Source organism: Typopeltis vanoorti, chromosome 2 (genome assembly GCF_054136105.1).
Source record: "Typopeltis vanoorti isolate ZY-2024b chromosome 2, IOZ_Tvanoo_1.0, whole genome shotgun sequence".
NCBI lineage: Eukaryota > Metazoa > Arthropoda > Arachnida > Uropygi > Thelyphonidae > Typopeltis > Typopeltis vanoorti.
Genome location: NC_143550.1, coordinates 55,253,298 through 55,271,692, shown reverse-complemented (window position 1 = coordinate 55,271,692; position 18,395 = coordinate 55,253,298). Strand labels below are relative to the sequence as shown.

The following is an 18,395-nucleotide window of genomic DNA, read 5'->3' as shown; positions in this document are numbered from 1 at the left end:
TGCATTAACCAGTTTGATAGCTTTTAACGAAATGGACACTGATTAGTTGAACAACTTCTTCAGTCTCTGTATCCGTCACGCGATCTGCATTGAGAAGAGCTATTCTTTCATATTCATTCTTTCTTTTACTTGCAGCATATCGATAGAATTATTGTGAGTTGTCTTTAGTATGCAGAGCCAGTTTCTCTTCTTACTCAGACTTTTGATTTTCGTTCAAAGGGTTGTGACTATTCTAGGCTGCTGCTTGTAATTTCCATAACGAATATCATGCTTGTGCACATAGTATTCCTTCCACATCATCCTTCATTACGAATCTGTTGTTTAATAAGTTTCACATCCTTCCGACTTACATCCTATTCATTCTTCTAACTCTCGGGACACAAAATTCGATATCGCATCATTTAAGTATTGCTTAATGCTTCCCATCCAGCAACCGATCCGATCCCACTGAATTCAATACTCCTCAGATGGTCACAATTTCCTACTTCCTTGTACAGCATGTAACATTTTCTGAATGGAATATTCAGTTACTTCCCCAGTGAGTACCGCATGATCACTGTCACCAACAGGAGGCAGAATAATTACCTGTTTAACTGAAACACACACTGATGAAATCTAACACTCTTTGACCTCGAGTTCTTTCTAACACATGCTGCTTGAGGAAGTTGTCCTGAAACAGCTGAATAAATGCATTTTCATTCTTCTCCTACCTAATCAATATTTGCATAATTAAAGTCTCCCATTATGATAACTTTTTTCGCTCTCATTTTGTCTATTTGTTGATGCATTTCTTCATCACTAGCAGCCGATCCACCAAGTCTGAAACAACACCCCACTATGTAATTGATCTTGTTGGATTCCTCCTCACACCAGATGGCTTCAGACTCATTCAGCTGCCCCTAAAATTCTTAGGGGCAGCCCTGCTTATTACTTATCCAATCTATCTTTGGACGTATACTGCTTTCTTACAAACAAAACGCAAGATAAGGAGGAATTATTGTCAGATAGTGATTACTCTGAGACATCTGGCAATGGTGCATGAAAACCGTCTTTAAACTGGATTCCCTTCATGCCCTACTAATCAGCCTTTGTTCCGTGCATTTATTAATAGGATGAGACTTTTTTTTTTCTGCAGATGAAAAAGGAAGCTTGGAATACATTAAAGGAACAATTCGCTTTTTATTTAATATTAACCCATTTCACAATAGAATGAGTAAGACGGCAGATGCGATCCTCCAATCAAATGCATTTTGAAGTGAATAGGGGGAGGGGGAAGTATGCTTAAGCATTTTGTTTTTCTTTTGTTGCTGTATATGTTATCCTGGAATTCGTCAGAAACCTTATGTTATTTGTTTTCAGAAAATAATTCTATAGAATTATTGCATTTCATGTATCATTGCCTGGGGAATTAAATTAGTGGGCTAACCTCAAATACAGTAGGAAATGTTCCAGAAAATGATACTGCTATAAAGAATGAGCATTATCGTCATAATTGCTTCAGCTACATTTATAACTCAAAGTAAAACAAAGAATGTAAAAAAATCCATATAGTAATCTAATATCGGTATGTTGCGGCATTCATATACTAATGTGAAGTTGGGTACATGATTTGGCAATAAATGACAAACAAAAGACCAAATAAATGTACATTTATTTCGTCTGTTTATGTGCATATGTTCAATTGCCGATTTGCTTATTTAATCGTAAGAAAAACTCGACTTGAATTGCCGACAGGAGCGGAGTGTCCCAAATCCAAGGTTTGAATCAGTCTCTATATTTTATTTTATTTTTTTTAAAACACTCGCAACGAGCATATTATACACTGCTTTGAGTTCTTATCATTTCTTCCTTTGCTTTTGTACGAGCAAATTTTTTCAATGGTTTCCTGTTTGCAATCTGTTTTCAATAATTGTAATTCTTTGATACTCCATTTGTTGAATACTTCGATTAAAAATTTCCAAATACTTTTGAGCAAAATGGGTTCTTATTAAGTTTGAATCATTCCTCTTTAAATACCAAACGTAGCATATCAGACAATTTCTTACCTTTCAATGATAACAGCGCAATTCATATAAATTGGAGCTCGTTATTTGTTTTTGAATGAATCCATTTCCAAAATCGGATTCTTTCCCTTCCAACGGGCGGTTCGTTAACATGGCAGTCTATGGGAGAACGGAGCGGACGCATTTTTAAGTGAGAGGTACCTCGTGTTCGTTCGCAATCGGATGAGACGTCACCAGAGGGGGATGAAACCAGAAGTTACGCCAAGTTGACGTCGCCGTGACGTGTAGTAGTACAGGAACTTGCAGCAGACCGTTGATTTGGTTAGGTTACATTCCAGCGAGATGCTTTCCTCCTCCTAACCTAACTGAATCAAATGTAATTTATCTACTCAACTGTAATCGATGGTTAGGTACCTAAACTAATCTAATCTAATCTAAACGAATCAAATGCAATTTTTCTACTCAATCGATGGTTAGGTTAGTTTAGTTTAGGTTAAACCAACGGTCTGCCGCAAGTTCCTGTACTACTGTACGTTACGGCGACGTCAACTTGGCGTAACTTCTGGTTTCATCCCCCTCTGGTGACGTCTCATCCGATTGCGAACGAACACGGGGTACCTCTCACATAAAAATGCGTCCGCTCCGGTCTCCCATAGACTGCCATGTTAACGAACCGCCCGTTGGAAGGGAAAGAGTCCGATTTTGGAAATGTATTCATTCAAAAACAAATAACGAGCTCCAATTTATATGAATTGCGCTGTTATCATTGCAAGGTAAGAAATTGTCTGATATGCTACGTTTGGTATTTAAAGACGAATGATTCAAACTTAATAAGAACCGCAAAATGCAATCAAAATTTAGAGGTGTTGTAAAGTTTTGGATTTACACAACTCTCTAGGCGATCTACAGTTTCTGCACATATCTCCCATGCATCCAAACATAATTTCCAATGTGTTTCCACTGATGGCCTCTTACAAATGCACTTCGTGTTGCAACCTGCAGGTGATAGCAACTGGTTTGTATACAGAGTAGTCGGAAGGGCAGTAGCATCGAATATTTCTACCACCCTTACCTATAGAAGTTAGCTGTCTTTAATCGCTAATATCAGTGCGCACTTCGTTTTATCAGCATCAAGAGCATGTCTTAACATGTTGGTTATGTTGCCTGGGTGGGGAGACATGCTAAACCAGATTGAACAACAGGTGCAAACTGGCACAGTCCCAGGAAGTATGGTAACCCTACTACTTATCTTTTTTCCATTTCTGGAATACCATTCAGATATCAACTTTGTCCATCTGACAAAGTTGATATCCATTGCCATTTTGATCCTTTAATGGCTGTTACAATCTCTTCAGGCTGGTGAGCTCTGACCAAAATATTGTACTTTCTATAGTACACATATCTTGAATGCTAATACCAAACAGTGATCTTCCCATTTTCTTTGGGTAATCCTCAAATTGTCAATTTTTTTTTTAGTTGAAGTCCATGTGTCACTTCAATGTCGTGACCAGAGGTATACAACTCTGATATTTTTCATTTAAGGCAGATGAGTACCTCACAGTATTTTCCAAAGGCTACCCCAGCCAAATTGAATTCATATAATTTTTCCCCCCCCTCACATCCTCTACTTGGTGATATTTTGCTAGACAGGAAGTTATGTCGGTTTTCCCTGTGTTTCATATACACTGGCTTTTTGGTTATGTATTTATTATTCATTATTTTTGTTTTGTCTTTATAGTTAATCCTTTTTTACTTTCTGCATTTATTCTTTCATAGTTTCCTAAAGAACAATGTCATCAGTAAACAACGGGCGTTTTAGTTCTTTTTCATTTACTATATTTTTCCAATCTAGATTTTTAAAAATTTCTTATATGGTTGCTGTAAACATTTGGTTGAAATGGCATTTCCCTAATTCCCTTTTTTTAAATAAGAAATTTCATATTTCTTCCTGATTTTATAGTTCAATTTTTATATACAGGACTAGGTATATAAATAAGCATTTTCAATTCCTTGATGCAGTCATGACTGGTACCTGCATTCAAAACTCTCAGTATATCATCTTCACCATGCCTTTCGACTCCTCATACTTCTCAATGCATATTGCAATCTTTTAAAACATCAGGAATATTTCTTCCTCTCTCATTTGGAGCATTACATTTTTGTCTTCATACTAGTTCATGTTTTGGGGGGGTCATAATTTGGCACAGAAAGATTCTTTTCTTCATTTTTGATTGTCACCCTAAATACAAATAAGAAATTTCAAAAATTTTGTTTTTTGAAGACAAAAAAAGTAAACTAAAAAATTGTAGATCTTTAATAATAATAAAAAAGCTAACTTAGCTCATATAAATCAAGTTTATCTCTATGAAAGCTTTCAATAAAAATGTCTTACATTTTGTCCATTTCACAGTACACTCCCATATATGTAAAAACATTTTAGAGGTTGATAGCCATACAGCAGTTAAAGGAGGGCAGAATCTCAAAATAAGAAAAAATGAATAATGCAGTACAACATGAAAATTCACAACTTACCAATTAATTATACGACATGTAGTGAGCACACTCCCCCCCCCCCCCCACACACACACTCCAAAGTGAATATTTAAATCTTCCCTGTGCTCTGAAAATCTAACTTCCTCAAAAGGCACATTCCACTATATTGATGAACAACAGTAAGATGAGCTGTATATCCAAAATCTGTTCAATCCAATTATGCAACAAAAGGTTAATGATGGTGATGGCTCAGTTCATCCAATTTCTGAATGAGATCAGATCAGAATTATCAGTCTTGGCAAGCTTTTTATTCTTGAAAACTGGATTTTATACCAAAAAACAAAGCTCCAGAAATCAATAATTTACTAACATGATATACAATCTATTCCATCTTTATGATGAAATGGATTGGGTCAGGTTGTTTTGTTAAGAATTATGAAGCAATGAAGGCTACAAAAGCCAGTGTATTTTATGCCTATTAATTTTGTTGTTCTCGAACTTTTTGACGTCATGATAATGATAATTTTTCATGGCATAAAGGTGGTGATAAGGCTAGGACTACATATTAAAGCCAATCTCTCTCTCTCTCTCTCTCTATATATATATATATATATGGAGTTGTGGAATTGAAGAGATTAGTAAGAAGTAGGATACAGAAATAAGTTGATAACAGTATTCTCTGTGATTGTCAACCGATTTGTTAAGGGAGATCATGTTTCACCAATGTATTTATGTAATAATTGTTGTGCGGAAGTCTGTATTGGAGCCATTGTTCAACTTGTGTATTAATGATATTGGGACGGGTTTAACTGTTTGCAGATGATGAAAAATTGGAGAGAACAACGCATAAGTCAAGCAAAATGTTGCACCCACTTACAATGGACTTGAATAGATTGTATGAATGGGATTTAAGTGAAACTGTCAGTTCAATGTTGCAAAATGTTGTTAAACTTTGAAGGAAGAGGATTCCTAGGAACCCTAGTTCATCATTTAACAAGAAAGAGGAGGGGAAGAAAAAGGGGATTCTCATTTGAAAAGTGCTTGCTTCTAGGTATGAATTACAGGCACCAGAAAAAAAAAAAACTTTATAAAAAGAAATATACTGTGTAAGGCCAGTAATACCATATGAATTATTATTAATCTGGATAATTGTAAAAAAAATAGATGATAAAAGAAATATATTGTGTAAGGCCAGTGATACTGTATGAATTATGGTTAATCTGGATAAATGAAAAAAATAGATGATAAAAGAAATATATTGTGTAAGGCCAGTAGTATTGTATAAATAGAATTTGATTTTGGTTAGAATTGGAATTATATGTTTGTACAATGGCTTCCAAAAATTCACTGTAAACAAAAGCTCAAAGGTTATGGGAGTGCTGACTGAAAGAAGAAGAAAATCCCCAGGCCGTCACATGCTCAAAGCCACGTGGAGTAGTGTGACATGAAAGAGAAAGTACGATGCCGAGCAAGACCCAGAAGGGAGGAGTGCTATACGTTGGGCGAGCTACGTAGGTGGCAGTGGTTGTCGATAAGGGTATAAAAGGGTCAACAACCCCCCCCCCCCCTCGCTCTCTTATCTCTTCGGCAGTCGTCTTGTGCTTAACCCGCGGTCCACAGGTACCCGCTCGGCAGATGGAGCAGCTGTCCCATAGAGCTCGGAACGAAGAATGATCGAAGATGACCTCTATTCAATGGCCGACAAACGCAGATAATATTTGCCGGTCAAGTGCTGATGAGGATACGTGCCTTTATTCTCATACAGAAGGGCATATTCCTATCCATTTTGGTGTGCAGCCTACGCCATGAGATAGGAGCAAGAATATAACCTCAGCCATACTCAGAGAGGATCAACAGTGCAGGAGTGGAAAGAGACATCCAAGTGAACGCATCGATCGATCTGACCCGAAGAATGATTGGAATTGAAGGAGGCTATCAGAAGCTGGAGGAACAAGTGTAACAAAGCCCTGGTGTATGGTAATGTAGAACTTTTCTTTTCATGTCATGTATAAGGGATCCATAAGAATTGTGAATGAAGTAAAGAGACATTAAGGGACAGATACTTTGATTGAACTTAGGAGGGAACTGTAGTGCCTTAACTAGTGACGACCATGTTGTGTTAACCCTTGTATTGGTTAAAGTATTGCAGAAATGTTTAAGAGAGGATAGAGCAGGGTCTAGTTTGAACAATGAGTTCCATTATGTATTTAGTTGTTGAAGTTAATGTAAAGCAGTGTATTTCTAAGAAAGCTTGGCTTGTATGTAGTACATGGAATTTGTTGTTTTAGTGTTCTCATTAATTTAAGGGTCAATCATAGAAATTTACTTGAACGATTTATGTGACTTGAATTTAGTATGTGCTATTTTGTATTGTATATTGCATTAGTGTGTTCAATAAACCTTAGCTATATTTAACTCCCTGCCTTTTTCTGAGTAAAAGAATCCGATGCACCACCTGCAACAAGGATATACGAATCTAAACGGGAAACAAAGGAAGTCCGATTCAGGTCACGACTGCAAATTACTAGTAACCGTTGTATATCTTTGGAATCACTTCTCGGTTAAAGTACCTTACTTAACCCTATTACTTTAGGTGGAGCAGCAAAAAAATAAATTACCCCAGAGTTTGAGAGAAGTGAGATCCCAAAGTCCTTGCTTCACTGGTCTTGGCTCAATCCAGAGACAATTCCTTTGTGTTGAAGATACCACGTGACTTCCTGAATCAGACTTGACGTGCAATATAATTTCTTATTGTACCTATGTACAATAAGAAATTATAGAGAAAGGGACACAACAATGCAAGGTCTGAAATTTAGTAAGTGACGATGAGATACGAAGTGGACACTTGGTGGGAAAACTTTGAAGGAGGCAAAGAAAATGAGATCTGGGAGTGGTCGTCAATAAGGAACTGAAGTTTAGCGGCCACACTGCTCAAGTTGTGAAGCTGTCACATTGGATAATGGCAATAATGTGGAGGATTTTGGCATGCAGAAATAAAGAGGTCATAGTTCCATTGTATATAAGGCCTTGATCAGGCCTCAAATGAATTGCTGTGCAGAGATTTGATCATCTAGTGACAAGGATATGTTAGAAAGGGTCAAGAAAAGAATCACAAAGGTGGTAGCTGGCCTTTGGAATGTGGAGAGTATGAAGACATTGAGGGAATATATTAAGTCGGCAGGGCTTGTTACTAGGTTAACATGGAAGAAATTTTCATAGAATGGGAAGCAGGGGGTAGAACAAGAGACCATCCCTGTAAATTGCATAAGAAGGGTGTGAGGAGTAGGTTCTCTGCATGGAGGGTGGAATGCTTTGCATGAGTGTGTTGTGAATGCAGACACGATTTTTTTTTTTTTTTTCAGACACTTCAGGAATGCTACCATCCGGCAATGGGCTCACAATATTCGTTACAGATAGTTTCCAATTTAATTTTATCAGTTAAAAAATTCCAAAATCCTTAGAAAATCAACAAATAAAAAAATAATACAAATAATTATGATTTTTTTAATTTTTTATTTCTGGCATACAAGAATTATTAAATAGTCATGCAAAATGACAATTCTACAAGAACAAAATAAACACCCAAAAAACACGACAATATAAAATTTGAAATTTTGTTAAATAGTGGTTTCATATACATAAAAATATATCAAATGACAAAAAGTATAGACATATCAAAATGTAACCCTGATGCATCAAATAATACTGAATATATTGATGAAATGTGCAAATTCTTGATCCTCCTCCCATTTTTTTTTAAAAATTTTTATTTATTTTTTGCAAAAAATTTTATAAAGCATTCTTTATCAGAAAGACGTTTCTGAACATTTTTCAACTTTTTAAATATCCTATCAATGATTAAGATAAATGACTAACCATTCGATCAATTAATAATTATAATTTAACAGCACAGTAAGCATCACAATTTACAACTTTATACAGCATGTTCTTTACAGTATCCTGTTTTTTCTTCTTCTTAATATTTATGAACATTTTGAAAATCGATTATGCACATAAGTAAACTACAGGTAAAGTTGCTTGCAAACAGGACATATTTTTTTACATGTAACTGGACACCATTAAAAGTCTCGAAACAAATAAATGTATATAGTACAGTACTTCCAAAAATTATACAATTACAAACATTTATTAGGGTATATATGGGACAGGCAAAAGATCATGTATATTACTCAGAGAATATAGTTGGAATGAATATTATTTTTTGTGTATTACTTGTATTGCAGTTTTTAAAACAAGGACGTTAGATATTCAGAAAGGGAGAACTCGAAAATTTCAAAAAAGGCATAATATATTAACATAAATCAACTACAGATTTTATAATTTTATAAAAAAAAAAAATTTGTAGTAAATTTAAAGTTTTATAGTAGGTTTTTTTTTTCCTTTCCCATTCTAATCAATCATAGTCAAGAATTTTGCTATATGACTCATGACATTAAACCACTAAAAAATTATAGTAGATCGAATAAAGTGAACAAATTTTATGGTAAACAAACAGATTGCAATCATTTAAATTTCACTTCCACCACCATTTTTTTTTTTTTTTTGACACAAATTTTTCGCAGGACTGAACATTCACTGTAATTATCAATGATATAAAATATTAAAAATGTTTTCTAACTATGACTAATTTATACAGAGAATTTATGCATCAGGTTTTGGCATATTTGGCTTATATCACAATATTATTTAACTTTTTTTTGGTGAGCTGCATTTTCTGATCTACTTCCATCAAGTACAGCAAATTTTAAGGAGTGGATCAGCATAAGTATTACTTATGCTGATCCACTTCATTAAAATTACAAATTGTACTTAATAAAAATCTTAATTTTTATCAAGTTATTTTATAAATTCATGCCAGGAGAGGAGAAATTTAAAAATCAATATCAAAGAAAACGCTAAAAGATTTTTCATTAATATTTAGATGGTGCATGCTAGCAAAAAATGAGAAACACAAGAGTGTTCACAACATACATACACAGTTCAAATTATATATATATATATATATATATATATGACAGGATGGGGAAGAAAAGTCAGCATTCATCTAATGTCTGAGCTATTTTGATATCAAAAAAGTGAAGCTATGATGATCACAATTTTAAAGATATATATAACTAAACAAATTTATGAAAATATATCTTAGATGTGATGTATAAACATACTGTAAATACTATAAAATTATATATTCTGTAAAACAGCTGAGAAACAGGTAATGGTCCTTATTTAATTCACCCAAACTGATTTGACAAACATCACAGACATACACCAAAGTGAATATGAAGGGTTAAAAAACCAACTGGAAGTAGAAAGTACATATATTTAAAATCTCTATCTGAATTAGCTTTTTTAACTGAACAAGATTTTTAACAAAATGAAAAAAAAAAAAAGTATTCTGTTGTATTTTTGTTGGCATTAACTGTTTTAAGATAAACATTTAGCAATAAAAATTTGGGCGATCATTTAATCACTGTTTTTGAAGATTATTCTACCAAACTTCTCTTAATCTGACTGTATGTTAGTTGTGTATTCAAATTACATTAGATTATAAATTCTAAATGACATGTGAAATGACATTTCAGATGCCAGTGGACAAACCGTGAAAGAGGGAGAAAAAAATAAACTTCAGATAAGAGAACAGTTTGGTAACTTCGTGAATGATAACCAAACTAATCTTAAAATATCATGCATTCTGTGAAACCTCTCTATAACATTTTTAAAGGATTAAGAAATTTAAATACTATATTGGGGAGAAATGTGAGACTCGATCTTTGTTTAGTTAGATGAATTCTAATTGAGTTAAGTCCATCTTAAAAATAATTTCATGTTGTCTGTGTCATCTGCACAATGATGCACTACCTGAAATCTCTAAGATGCACTATCCATTTCGTGAAGGTTGAATAATGAAAAGTAGGGTTCCATTTGAGCAGAATGATTGTTTCTTGCAAATGATTTCACACCTCATTCTTAACAGTCAGGATGAACTATTCAAGTTACTCTTTTCTGCAGACAGTGCCATACTGAAAGAAAAAAAAATTATAATTTGGAAATAAATAAGTACAGCACATTCGATTTCTTAGACCTGAATTCATCATGCTAAAGAGATGAATTTTAATATATATATATATATATATACACACACACAGTATATAGGTTAATTGCTACAATTTGAACAGTGAGATGATGAAGTAAAAACAAATGAGGATATATATAAGAGGAAAGAAACATTATAAAGAGGCTTCACTGCATGTGTATGCATTACTCAGATATAAGTATAATGTTAAAATTAATTTACTGAAGAAACATTGTTTCTAATAGTCTAAACATTTTGGTAGCAATAAAAGTTCTCTAAACCTTTTCTAGTTATTGGAATTAAAAAAAAAACACAACATCCTTTTAAATGCTTATCTATTAAACACTCAAAAATACAAATCCTTGTTGTGCTCCATATTGCTACAAAAAAACATCAAGATTTTACTTCCGAAAACATATTGTAAATTAGAAAATTAGATCTAATATTGTGGAATAAAAAAACATAAATATCAAGAATGCTTATACAGAATAAATAATACAAATTAAGAGAATTCATGCCTTGAAATGCTCATTATCTTTTGATGAATTTATTTAGGCAAAAATATTTAGCAAAACAAAGAATTCAAGAGTATGCATGAGTGGGAGAGAGAGAGTATAACTTAAAGAAATAGCCAATATCTGCAAAGTATTTAAATTATAAGTTTTTCTTTCATTCTATAGCTATCTTATGTGCACCAAACATCATTACATAAATTCTTCCAAAAAATAAACAGGAAAAAAAATCTAGAAATACATGCAATAAAGGATAATAAAGAAAAAAAATTACGAAACTGGAATTTGAAAGAATTAATTGAAACTGTGTTATATTTGAAATTAATAGCTAATGCGTTTTGCATGTTGCCAATGAATGTAAAACAACACCAAGTATCTATATTTAAATTAATGAATAAACATCTATAAACAAAACAAAATTATTACTTAAATTTTCATATTTAAGTAATAATAAAATTTCAGAAGTTATAATTAAAAGAAAGCATTTTTATATCCCATAGAAATGAAATATTACCTTATGTCTGAAAAATCATATTCTATAAATATAACATATATTATAGCATATTATATGCCTTTATAAATATATAATGTGAAAGCATGTAGCAATGAACTTGAAAAGCAGTGATAATCTACTTAACCAGAGAAGGTGACCGGGGGAGGGGGAAGTTATGACAATTTTTTTTTGTTCTTTTTTTTTGAAACAGTTCCATAAGACATGGAAATCTGATGTATTGATATTAACATCTAAAGTTTCTAATTTTGTAGTATTTACATTGAGCACAGAATATACAGCATATTGTAGACAAAGTCATGTGAAAAATTTACATTCAGTAACATCTGTCATGTTACAAAAGTTATTAGTATTGATAAATTTACTATAATTCCAAGTGGCTCCTTCTTGGCCTATGGTTTTAATCATATAGAAATAATCTTTACAATAAAATGCATTTCCTAATAACAAATGACAAATTTTTGGTATAGTGAATTACTAATTTAATAAACTGAAAGTTGAACAACCTTCCCTTTCAGAATTGAAGTATTTTGTATTATACTGCATGTCAGTCAATGAAATAAACATATACAAGACACTATGTAAATTTATATTAATAGGACAACTATGTTTTTAAGAAACTAACAGCTCTAATAGAACTGTTTATCTTGACACAGGTACAGAGATTAGCACTAGAAATATAGAGGACACTTCTGATGATGCATAATCTTCAGTTATCAGCTGTTCTTGAAGTGGATGTACAAACTCCTTCAAAACTTCGTGGCACACGTGAGGTCAGAGTCAGGCTGCAGTAGAAGGGACATTCAGGGCTTGTAGTACATTTTATTTCCTGCATTTCCAATCAGGAGTTCCCCTGACAGTTGTTCATACTAACGAACAGGGAGATGGTAGGGGTCAGACACTGAACATCCATGCTATAACAAATAAAACTAAAAGTGCTACATCATGCAAGCTGATGCATGCAACTCACTAGTGCTCTTATGCCAAAAAAAAAGTACCTGATACAGGTAGAAAGAGTGCTAACTGAAAGCAGTTACATTTCTTATTGCACATAAAAAAAAACATACCTTTAAGATATGAGATTAACTTATTTTACAGATGTTTGTTGATTTCAAGCATAAGTAGATATTCTTTGCAGGTCTTTCACACATATACACATGAAGTGCAAAATTATTCAAAGGTTGGATTACAAACTAAGTATATCATGCATGTTATCTTAGGAGAAATTCAAGAACATCAAAAAGTCCTTGAATCTTTTAACCTATTCATATACTGAACAGCATTTTCCTTGTGTAGTTAAGATTACACAAGCAAAATTCTGCTGTGTATCATCTTTGAGAAGTCAAAGATAATATACAGCTGACTCACATTGAAAAAATTTACTGACCACAGGAATAATTTGTTACAGTAGATATAGTTTGCTGTAGCAAATATTCTTTATAACAGCACTGTACTGTTATAAAGAATCCCTTATCATAACAGCCACATTTTGGTATATTATGCAAGATATATACAATCTATTCTTCGTGTGTGGAGGCTTAAGTGCTGTGAGGACATCATGCTGGAGGCTTAATGGATTCTTTACAACACTCAAAAAGGATTAAAACAGAATTTAATACTTCCTATATTTCGTCCTAGTCACTAGGACATCTACGGGGATTACAAAAACAACTAATGTAACATTAACACAAATATCATACAATACTAAGCCCAACCATGTGGGTGACACTAAAGTCCTATCTAGGTGGAGCGCCCTCTAAGGGCAGTTGTAGGTGGCCTGGAATGTAAGGTGGGACCTCGTGATGAGTGTTTCCCAAATCTTCGGAAGCTTAATGCAACCGTATTTATTAAGATTTGGTTGATTTCTGAGAGCTGCTGGTGCTGCTTCTAAGAATAGTCTCTCTTTCTTGAATTTGCTGTGGTGGAGCATGGTGGTTTTCTTCCATGATACCCTGTGGGTGGTGTCCAAGACATGGTCAGCCAAGCCTGAATGACCATAGTTGTGTTTACAGATGTAAGACTTGTGTTCCTCCAGGCAGATGGATGCTGATCTGCCTGTCTGTCCAAAGTACGCCAGCTTACAGGAACAGGGTACTTTGTAAACTCCAGGCAGAGAGAGGAGGGAGCTGATCTTTCGTAGAACGGATAAGGGTAGTAAGTTTGCGGTGGGGCTTATATGCTGTGTGTAGGTTGTACTTTTTTAGAATCGTGGCTATTTTTTCGGATGTGCCATGGATGTAGGGTATGGTGATGGCATTTTTAAAATCTTGTTGACGAGAAGGACGGGGAATGGGGGGAGGAACTGATTATTTTTTTGATACTGTGATCGCTGTAGAGAGGAAAGTGCTGTATGTGTGGTTAAGCTCAGTAGTGAGGGCAGTTCCACTGGAACAAAGTATAATAAATTTAGTTTATTTAGGTTAATCCTTTATCCAAGTGTGAGCAAACAAAGATTGCGCCTGAAAGTATCTTCAGGACTGAGGTAAGGTGGTACAACACCAGGAAACTCGTTGCAAAGGTGGAGCAAGATACCAACAACCCCTATCTCAGTATCTCCTATAATGCAAAACACATCTCCTTGCGGATATGTCTAATGTTATGCATTAAGGGAAGGGCCACTACCCAGACTAGTTTCGACCTTTATTGAGGTCTCTTCAGTTGGAGCCAGGTCCAAGTTGAGATACCAGGCAGAAGCATTAGCAGGTCATCTCCACCTATAGGAATTGCCAAATGGTGTGCCACCCTTTTTTAATAAATTACTCTGGATTTAGAGAAAGTTGTTGAAATTTTATTTTTCACTTGGTTAGAGTATAATAAATTTAGTTTAATCCTTTATCCAAGTGTGAGCAAACAAAGTTTGCACCTGAAAGTATCTTCAGGTCTGAGGTAAGGTGGTACAACACCACCTATAGGAATTTGGCTATTCCTATAGGTGGAGATGACCTGCTAATGCTTCTGCCTGGTATCTCATCTTGGGCCTGGCTCCCACTGAAGAGACCTCAATAAAGGTCGAAACTAGTCTGGGTAGTGGCCCTTCCCTTAATGGGGAATTTTCATGGGATAGTGGAAACTCTTCAAGTCCATAGGGAGGGGATTGCTCAATGTAGATTGCACATCATGTTGTCCTATAATTTGCATTATAGGACATGATTGCACATCATGTCCTATAATGTAATGCAAAACACATCTCCACAAGGAGATGTGTTTTGCATTATAGGAGATACTGAGACAGGAGTTGTTGGTAGCTTTCTCCACCTTTGCAACGAGTTGCCCTGGTGTTGTACCACCTTACTCATCCTGAAGATACTTTCAGGAGCAAACTTTGTTTGCTCACACTTGGATAAAGGATTAAACTAAATTTATTATACTCTAACCAAGTGAAAAATAAAATTTCAACACTGGAACAAAGATTGTGGGTTCTCTTGGTAAGAGTTTTAATAATGCCATATTGTTGAGAGGGGTGGTGGTGGGAGAGTTTGTGAATGTATTTGCCTGCGTGTGTGTGTGGGTTTTTGTATACAGTGAAGGCAAGTGTATCATTAGGCAGGCATGTAACTAAGTTGTACATTAGTTGTTTTTGTAATCTCCGTAGATGTCCTAGTGACTAGGATGAAATATAGGAAGTATTAAATTCTGTTTTAATCCTTTCTGAGTGTTGTAAAAAAATCCATTAAGCCTCCAACATGATGTGCAATCTACATTGAGCAATCCCCTCCCTATGGACTTGAAGAGTTTCCACAAATTTCTAGCATGATATAGTTTTTCTTAATCTCTTCAAAGTCAATTTAATTCTCTGCAGCAAATTATCCCCCTCTTTAGTTTTGCTTTCTAAGATACTTTAGCTGATTTTGTGCTTATAGGGTGTAACAGCTGCCATGAACTGTGTTATGAATGTGTTATTTATATAAATTTATTTTTTTCACTGTTCAAGAAAAGAGGATAAAGAAAATTTTTCATACATTTTTATTTACTATTATTTCTTATAGCTATCCCATGAAAAACAACCTGCTTTATATAAAATGCTGGCTTGGTTGGATGAGTGTTGTATCCACTCTCCATCAAACAGATTGTAGGTTTGGATCATAGCATAGGCATGGATGTTTGTGATTTGTCTATAGGTGGGAAATGAATTTCATTGCCTGGTGTGAGACCACCACCCTGCTTTAATGGAGGACTGATGAAATTTGAGAGTTTCATGCTTGGTCTCTATAGCATGATTTCCACATTAGTTAAAAAATAAAGTAAAAATACAAAAAATAATACAATATAAAAAATTACAAAAAAATCTCTTAGTTCACCATGGTACTAAAGTACTGTAGATTTACCTATTGTGAGCATCAGCCACATGCAAAAACCCCAATCCTGAAGAAGCAAACTTAAACTTGTAAAACTTATCAATTTAAACAAATTACACCAAGTAATGCAGATATATGGAGTAATTTCATATAGTGGAAAATCATCACAGAAGATTGCAGATGTCTTATTACATTCATTGTGAGTGTACTGATTAAAGTATGAGAATTTGAGACCTTACACATCAAATAAAAGCTATTCCTTAACAGGTTAATATTTCTGAAATTTAGATATCATTTCTACATGAAAAGAGTATACGGAACTACTGAAGACATCAAAAGTGTTATTCAGAGAACAAAAAGATGTCCCATTTAAGTCAAATTTTGTATGAAATTAGTACATAATTATTGACTATTTCTAATAAATACCTTGGATATGACTGACAAACTCATAGCCAGAACAGTAGCACAGAAATAATTTGAGAAGGAGAGTTGAAATTTGATGGTAGAATAGAGAAGCTGCACAAGAAGCATATTATGTTAAAGAATAATTAATCTCTCATGTACTCAATACAGCAGAACCAAGTATAAAATAAAGGAGACAATGGAATATTCTCTCTACACTTTGCATCAGCTCCCAAAAATAAGAGCCAAGAAATATCTTTAGAATACTGAACAAGTTCTGCATGCATTCAGATTACAGTAATTTTGATTCATTATAAATCACATTCAAGTAACAACTAAGGCAGAGGAAACACATTAAAGAGCACATGCAGCAACAATAATATAGTCTGAAAGTTTTCCCCCCTTGGTTATACTATAAATTAAAGATGCCAAGCAATTATATTCTTGGTTTAATCCTTTATCCAAGTGTAAGCAAACAAAGTTTATGCATGAAGAAACTTCACGAGTGGGCTACTTGTATATAGAGGCTAATGACTTCACATCACTTGCCTTGTGATGTGAAGTCATTATGTTTCATATGTGCTTTGCAGTATTCTATAATGCAAAGCACATATCCTTATAGACATGTATCATGCTTTGCATTATGGGAAGGGGAACTACCCAGACTGGTTTCAACCTTTATTGAGATCTCATCAGTGGGAGCCAGACCTAGAAGTGATACCAAGGTTGAAGTAATGCAGAAGTCTTATTTCTTTCACACACAACCTTCATTTGCTTACACTTGGATAAAGGATGAAACCAAGAATATAACTTCTTGGTATCTTTAATTTATAGTATAACCCAAGTGGAAAAACTTTAAACATCTATCTCTAATCCAGAGTATTTTAGTAATAAGGTGTGACACCTTTTGACTACTTGTATATAGAAATAAACATCGAAGTGTTGGACTGGCCAGCCCAGAGTACAGACCCCAACCCCCATTGAACATCTTCAGGACAAATTAGAATGCCAAATTTGCTCCAGACCACAGTGGCATCAGCAATGGAAGAATATTCCTGTTGCAATGTATCAGAAATTGGTTGAAAGCATTCTCTAAAGGGAAAGAGAGAGCCTGCTGTCATTCAGGTCAAAGATGGTCCCACTTGGTACTATAGATGTAATTAAAATGCATTTTGACCACAACTAGTTGTCCAAATACTTTTGTCAACATAGTCTGTGTGTATATATATATGGCATACTTGTTTCAATTTTTTTCAGTAGAATTTGTTTAAAATTAATATTTATGAACTGTCATGCTTTGTTTTACACACACAATATAAACATTTGCATTTAAAAAATACTTTGCATTACACTGTCTTCTGTATCTATCAAGTGAAGTATATACATGAATGTCTAGCAATATTTTTATTTTATGATTATATCAATGCACATTACTTAAAAAAAAAAAAAAATTAAAAGACAACAAATGTAATTGTAAATTATACATTAAAGATGCCAGGGAGTTACATTCCTGGTTTCATCCTTTATCCAAGTGTAAGCAAACAAAGTTTGCACATGAAGTGACTTCACGACCAGACTCCTGGTATATAGAGACTAATGACTTCACATCAATTGTCTTAGTATTCCATAATGCAATGTACATATCCTTAAGGACATGTATAATGCTATGCATTATGGGAAGGGCCACTCCCAACACCTTTATTGAGGTGAAAAAGTAAAGGGTTGTTCATCATAGGCCTAGAGTAGTTAGTATATGGGTGAAAAAGAGCCTGATAGTATTAGGAGAAAGAAAGACAGATAGATAGATAGCATGAGAGATAGAGAAATGCCCTCAGCTTTTTTATATCATCATATAGCCAAAGGCAATCAGTTTTCCTTTTTCACCAATCTCATATAGATGAACAACCAAAAGACAAATTGAAACTAAAGTGCAAAGATGACTAATACCTAGGTGGTTAGCCCCATCTGGGTTAACTGTGGCCTTCTCTGCCTGGGATTGCTCTTCAGTCATCCCTTCAATTGACTATAAAACCACATTGAATTATTATTATTATTACATAGCACCTCCAGGGAGTCCAAGGACTCATC

The 18,395-nt window shown here is 34.2% G+C and overlaps 1 protein-coding gene across 3 annotated transcripts in view; it reads right to left on the bottom strand.

Annotated features, from left to right (window-relative positions):
- Nucleotides 1-8,004: 8,004 nt before the first annotated feature.
- LOC150109024 (protein tweety-like) overlaps nucleotides 8,005-18,395 on the bottom strand; it is a 322,889-nt gene continuing 312,498 nt past the window's right edge. The window contains exon 15 of one of the 3 annotated variants that reach the window (XM_090411409.1): nucleotides 8,005-12,524. In XM_090411409.1, coding sequence (XP_090267535.1) covers nucleotides 12,480-12,524 — 45 coding nt within the window. In that variant the 3' untranslated portion in view covers nucleotides 8,005-12,479. The remainder of the gene's footprint in view (nucleotides 12,525-18,395) is intronic. The other 2 variants (XM_090411402.1, XM_090411414.1) reach the window with 2 other exon arrangements.